Source organism: Trypanosoma cruzi, genomic scaffold, assembly GCF_000209065.1.
Source record: "Trypanosoma cruzi strain CL Brener 1047053516601 genomic scaffold, whole genome shotgun sequence".
Lineage (NCBI taxonomy): Eukaryota > Euglenozoa > Kinetoplastea > Trypanosomatida > Trypanosomatidae > Trypanosoma > Trypanosoma cruzi.
In genome coordinates this window covers 23,066-30,052 of record NW_001849396.1, presented here as the reverse complement: position 1 = coordinate 30,052, position 6,987 = coordinate 23,066, and the positions used below count along the sequence as shown (strand labels likewise).

Genomic DNA, 6,987 nt, shown 5'->3' with positions numbered 1-6,987 from the left:
GCCGGCTGCAGCTCTGTTTTGGAGCGTTCGTGAGCGCGCATGTAAGATACTGGACTCGTTTTCGTTTCGGACCTGAATCCACAGGACGTGCATTGGGACGGGATGGATGCAGCAGGATCGCCATATTCCCGGGACGCTTTCTTCTTGAACCGGAGCAGTCGTGCTTGTGGCAGTGTCGGTGACAAAGTCTGGGTCCGGCTTGTTGGTTGTACAACGCCGTGCGGAAACAGCATAAAAGTAGCTTCGGCCTGGGCTGTACGGTCTGCAGCGGAGGTGCGGTCGGCGTGCCGTCTCTCGCTCTCGTCCTCGCTCAACTGGTGGGTGTTGGTTCCGGTGGGATTTCTGGCGGTTCCGACTCATCGGGAAAGCTGAATTCCCACAGCTCCTGGGGGCGCGTCATGCCCTGGGCGTCAACCATGTGAGTCAGGATACGAGTGCGGCATCCGCGCCGCGCACCAACGGCATTTGCCTGGGATAGCGGTTTGCAGTGGCCGTAGCAGCCATTCGCATTTGTGCGAAACCTAGCTGCGGAGGCGGGCCAGTGCGGCCTCTTCCACACGAGTGAGAATGAAGTCCGTGTGCGTAGCTTCCCAGTCGCCTGCTGCGGTGGAGCGGCGAGCTTCGGTCCTGAGCTGTCGGGCACGAATAATACGTTCGGCCAATGCGACGATGCCGGTGCTCCATGTGTCTGTGAGCTGCGAGAGATCAGACGCCTTCTCGGATTCCGCATCACAAGCTTCGTTCCTGGACACGCCGCAGTGGCCAAGGACAAGCTGCATCCGTGTGCGCGCTCCTCGGCGTTGCGGGCAAGAAAAAAGGGTACGTCCACAATGTGAGTCACCAGGTGATCCAGAACCGTCGACGTCTGCTCGCGTGCCTCCACGGTTCGACGAGTAGGTGCATGGGCGCACGCTGCCGTGGAAAAAGTCTCGGTGAATATCGTACTCTCCATGCTAACGCCAAATCCCTCTGTATCTGCTGTGGTGCATGGAATTTGCACGGCTAGAAGGAAATTGGGAAAAGAAGGAATTCCTCGTGTGGGCATCCCCGTACCAGCGTGGCCAATCCGCGACGACATCCCTTGCCGGTGGAATGCGGTGCGCTCGAGGGCAAGCGTGGAACGTGACTGGGATGGCTTGGTCCGTCAATTCCACCGCTAAAGAGACATCGATCCCCCGCTGCACTCGCACACACCAGGGCAGCCCGGAATCACGGCAATGCGTCGTGCCTCAATACATAATCCCGCTCAAAGACGTTCCTGGAAACCTGGAGACCCGCTGCTACTCTGTCGCCGCCTTGCTTCTGAGGACTGTAATGTCTCCTGCATGCAAACCCACGATAAGGCAGAGCCGCAATTCACTACTTCCGCTAGGCGGTTCACCGTACCCTTCCTCCATTGCACAAAATGGGCGCCGAGTTCCTCGCACGCAACTCCATGAAATTACAGTCCGATACAACACGGCATCAGGAGCAACAAGGGCGACAGTACAATCCCCTTCCACACAGTCAGCGTGGAACGGGAAAAACTCCTGGAAGCACCCGCTCAAAAAAGAAACAAATCGATAGAAACAACAATCAACAATACCGTCGGTGCTGTTAACGATGGCTGGCTGTGGGGCGCGGCACATCCGTGGCTCCGCACCCACCCCCCATCAACCAACACCGCATAATTAATAACTCCAATTGTTACACGTCACATGCCGGCGTGACCAATTTTGCCGTTCGCACTCAATGCACGGTCCAGTAGGCTCAGAGTGTCTGAGCGGGTGTCACCGGCCATAGGCTGCAGCGGCGGTGCGGGTGGTCGGTACGACGACGCGCCGGTGGTGCCTGAGGCGTACGACGATAACGTCATTTCGTGCGGCTTCTGCGTCTCTTCGTCGCCCTCCTCGTCATCGCACAGCAGCGCCTCCAGCCCACCACGCCGAGGCTCGCGCAGCTCCTGCCAGTGACGGTCCTCCGCGTACCACACAACGACGCCGTACACAGTGACCGCAAGCAGCACTGTCGTCAGCAGCAGCACCGTAGCCGCGTACGCCCTCGCACCGCCGTCGCTCGGCGCAAGGTGGTTGGCCGCGCTGACCACGCACAGCGCCGCAAGGAGCACAAAGCCCGCAGTGTGCATCACCGTCAGGAAGGCCGAGCGCATCATGTTCGTGAAGGCAATCACGCCCGCGCCCGCAACCAGCACAGCAGCCATGCAGAAGTACAGGACGTGGCAGTCTCCCACGGGCGGATGCACAGCAGCGATCAGGCCCACCACGCACAGCACCGACAGCTGGAACACGCACCAGTACACGCGGCTGCCCCTCATGGTCGTCAGCAGTCCGCCGTACATCCGCTGCTGCGCCGCGGGGTGCCAATACCCGACGGGGTACAGCAGGCGCTCGTGCAGCGGTTTCCTCGAAAACTGCCAGTACCTCGTGAAGCTCGCGCCCACGTGGCGAGCAATCAGGTAGCACACGCCAGCAGGGAACGCCACACCGTACAGCACGCCAACGACACCAACCACGCGGTGATGCCCGCGGGCGCCAGGCATCGCCAGTGCAAGCACGGAGCCGAAGAATATGCCGAGATGCATCGCGTGCGCCACGACGTACGTCAGGCTCGGGAAGCGCATCGCCGCCCACGCACTCGCCGTGTCCACGCCGCGCCACCGCTGGAAGGCCGCCGTCACACCGCAGTGCACGCACCCGAACACAGCGGCGAGCAGCGCGTTGCCCACCACCATCCACAGCGGGTCAAGGGCAGCGAACACCGACAGGAAGTACGGCAGCGCAACGGTGCTCGCACGCTCCTGCGCCGAGGCGCATGGCATCCTCGCAAACACGCCGAGCGCCTGCATCTCCAGGACGGAGCCGAGCCCGCCGGTCACCACCACGGCAACAGCCGCCGCACCCGCAACAACGCCGGTGATCGCCGAGAGGGCGTTGGCAGCAGCGGGCAGCACGTTCGACCTGATTGTGAAGGACCCAAGCAGCACACCCTTGCAGCCGCCAAACACCGCCACAGCGTCGCACCGAATCACTATCGTCTCGTCGGCAGCAACGAAGTAACCGCGGTGCATGGGCACAGCCAGCTCCAGGACGGTGGACGGATTCGTCGCGTTGCGCATCCACGTCGCGTTGCTCAGCATCGCTCCCCACGGACCACCAAACCCGCGCGGCTGTGCCGTCGACACCGGCACAAAGCTCAGGTGCGTGCCGAGCTGCGGGTCGCGCGCCCACCGAAACGGCGGCGGCAGCGCCACCATCAGCAGCGTCGGGACGGCGCTCCCACCGCCGCGAATGTCGTTCTGCGTCAGGCTCCCACCAGCCGCCGTCGTCGTCACGGCGAGTGTCGGGCACGCCACCTCGCTCCACCACAGCGTGCCGCTCACCGACGCCGTCGGGGTCCGCGTGGGCGGCAGCGCCACCGTCTCCGTCACCTGCAGGGTCTTCGTCGGCCCGTACCGCGTCGGACTGTAGTGCGTCGTGCTCAGGCTCGGCGTCCATTTTGGTGTCGGGCTGCGCGTCTCCGTCAGCGTCACCGTGTGGCTCAGCGGCGGCATAGCGGGCGTGCGGTTGCACCCGTCCACGTGCGGCAGGTACACCGGCAGGCAGTCGCGTCCGTACCCGCCCTCAGCACAACGGCAGCGGCACGACCCAGACATCGCCCTCGTCGCAGCACCAAAGCAGTGCACGTTGGCATCGCACACGCCACACGCCACGGGACGAAATTCCCCGATGATGCCGGCGGACCTGTAGTCCATCGGCTGCAGCGCCTGCCCGTTGAGCGTCAGGCACCCCACGACGAAATTTCGGCCGGCACCCCCAAGCGCAACGGTGCCGTCCATCACAACGGGCCCACTGCCGGCGTTCTCATAGAGCGTCAGCGTGCTCTGCACGAGGTCCGCACTGCGCGGGTACGACGGCAGCGACAGGAGCCTGCCACTGATGCTGTTGCCGCGCACCGACAGCCACGACCCGGACGCAAACGACGCCGACCCCCGCAGCACCAGCAGCGCGCCATCGGTCAGCACACCGGCGTTGTCGTTCACCACGACGGCGGACGCGTTGGCCGCCACCCCGCTGCCGAACACCAACCCATGCGCGGCGTACACCTGGCTCCCCGACACGCGCAGCACAGCGCCCCCCGACGCAACCACGCGCGCACTCGCGTACAACGCAACTTCGCCACCGAGCACAGCCGCGTCCAGCGCGACACCGCCACCGACAAGCTCCAGCACCGCGCCGTCCACCACCACCGTCCGCCCACCAGTCATCACGGTCACGAGGGCCACGCCGGACACAACCAGCACGGACCGCACAAGACGCAGGCCCGACAGCACCAGCACCGGTGCGTACGGCGAGGACTGCGAGCCGGGAAGATACACAAGCGACGTCGGCCTCGCGGCAACCAGCACGGAGTCCGTCACCGTCAGCACAGACCCCGCAGGAAACGTGCCGGTCAGCACAAGCGCACCGTTCAGCGCCTCCACATCGCACACCGACAGCTCCACCGGCCCGCTCTCGTCGCTCCCCGCCGCCATCGCACCGCGCAGCGCTCCACCGCCCATCACGTACAGCACGGCGCCGTTCAGCAGCGACACGTTCTGCACAACGATCCGCACGCCGTCCCGCGCCATCCACGGCACGTAGAGCACAGGACTCACGCCGTCCAGCACAACGTGGCGCAGCGTCACCTCGCTCGCACCGGCAGGCACAACGAACACCGACTGCACCGTCACGCCCTCGCGGACAAAAACACTCGACGCAGTGCCCACAGCGGGCGGCAGCGCGGGAGCTTCCACAGGCACGCACGCCTCGCCGTACCCGCCGCTGCCGCACACGCACACGCACACACCGTTCTCCATCCTTGCAGACGCCGTCCCGGGCGCGTAGCAGTAAATATCCCTGTCGCAGTCGTCGCACCCAGCAACGTCGATGCGCCCAGCGTCGCCAAAACCAGCCGCTGCGTACTCCTCCGCCGTCGACAGGACACGGCCACCCGCGTCGTTGCACGCCACCCTCAAATGCGCCCCAGCCGCAAGCGACAGGCTCAGCGACAGCATCCGCGGCAGCAGCGCTCGGTTGCGCACAAAGCTCAGCGTGCTCCCAGCAGCGGTCACGGCGCCAGCCGCGTAGAGCATCTCCCTCGAGGCGCCGTCGTGCACGTTGTCCTTCGCCAGCAGCATCGACCCACCGGCCAGGCTCACCGTCGAATAAAACGCCACCGCGTAGTCCTCCGTCAACAAGAATTCGCTTCGCATAAACGCCACTGCGGAGCCCGACACGCTCACAGTCCCACGCACAGACACCGCGTGCTTGCACAGCAGAAAGTCGCTGTCAACGAACGCCACCACGGAGCCGCCGCTGGCCGCAACACCGCCCTCCACCGACACGCACAGCCCCAGCGCCGTCTGCACCGACAGCCCGTCCAAGTACAGCGCTCCGCGCGACGACAGCGCCACGCCGCCAACAACCAACACGCCAACAGCGTCGCGGAACACCGCCGCCACATGCGTGCGCGCAATGGTCAGCACGCTCCCAGTCAGATTCACGCTGTGCAGCACGAGGCACGCGGAGGCGTCGCCAAGGCCGTAGGCGCCGCGGTACGCAACACACGCCTCTGCGATCAGCACTGAGTCCACCACAGTGACGCGCGAGCCCGGCGGAAATCGGTTCGCCACCAGCACGCCGCCGCCGGAGCGCGACTCAAGCCCGCTGATCAGCACATCGACGCGCTGTCCAGCAGGCGGGTCGGACCGCCACCCAACAACGTACAGGCTCGCTCCGCCCAAAAACGTGCAGTTCGCCAGCGTCACGTTGCGCACGCTCCCTGACATCGACTCCACGTCCACCACGACGTCCGCCGCAAAGGTCACACCAACGTAGCACGCCACCGACGTCCCGAGACCGGCGTTCACCTCCACATCCACACGCACGTCACGCACGCACACGTCGGCGCCGTCGGTGCTCGGTGGCTCGGGGACAGCAACGGGCAGGCACGCATCGCCATGGCCGCCCTCAGCGCACGTGCAGGCGCAGCCATCACTCGACGCCGTCGTCGTGTACGCGGGGAAGCACGACGCCGCGAGAGTGCATGGGTCGCTGCAAGTCAGGATGGTGGCGTTGTACACGGACGGAATGGCGTAGTTCGCCTCCTCCTCGCCGTTCACAGTGTTGCACGCGGCCACAATCGTTCCGTTTGTGAGATCGCGGAAACCTAAATATATCTGCAGCGCTGTCGTCGTACCCCTGCTGGAAATGAATTGGTTGCCAGAAACAGACAACGTGGAGTCGCGGAGATCCGCCGTAGGAGATATGCAGGCAAAGTCTTCCGATGGGGATTCACGGCAGAGGTTGTCGCCCAACTGCAGCCAGGATTTGTAGTAGATTTGGTAACTGGATCTTGAGAAAAACACAGCCAAGCTTCTCTGCATCTCGTTGCTCTGAAAAACGACCGCTGACTGGGACTCCACACGTGAGGCCCAAAGAAATTGCATGAAGTGCTCTAACTCCCCCACCACGACGTTGCCTCGGATCACCACAGCAGAGTTGTTCAGTACACTCAGTGAAAATGACTGGCTAGACCCCTCAAGATGTATCAGCGTACTGTTACCGCCAGCCACATGAAACGTGTTGCCCATCACCGCAAACACGGAGTGCCACAACACCCTCAGAGCAGATCCGACAAAGTAAATGACGCTTGACGATGCCGCCACGGCGTGAAACACATTGCCACTCAGCACCACCGCGGAGTCGTTGCTGATCGCCAGTCCATTCATCGCGACACACGACGGCCTCCTAATGTCCAAACCCGACCGAGGGATCAGCCTCGTGACCGTGAAGCGGTTCCCGCTCATCGTGATGTTCGTTTGCGGTGGAAACCCACCCTCCGGGCTGAGCAGCGCGTCACTAAATGTGTTGCCGGTGACGACAATGTTCAGCGCCCCAACAGCGGCGTGCACGTTGCCCAACAGCAACAGCACGGCACCGTCCCTCC

General features: G+C 63.9%; 1 protein-coding gene across 1 annotated transcript, besides 1 other annotated feature; it reads right to left on the bottom strand.

Moving 5' to 3' along the window:
- Positions 1 to 6,987: part of a sequence feature (areas not merged during assembly with more than two copies in the genome that could not be assigned to a particular haplotype) that runs on past the window's edge.
- On the bottom strand, positions 1,694 to 6,987 carry Tc00.1047053508001.10 (dispersed gene family protein 1 (DGF-1), putative; the record flags this gene model as incomplete). The annotated part of the gene is made up of 1 exon (XM_808377.1): positions 1,694 to 6,987. A coding segment is annotated over one exon (5,294 nt), but the record flags the coding sequence as incomplete, so codon positions are not given.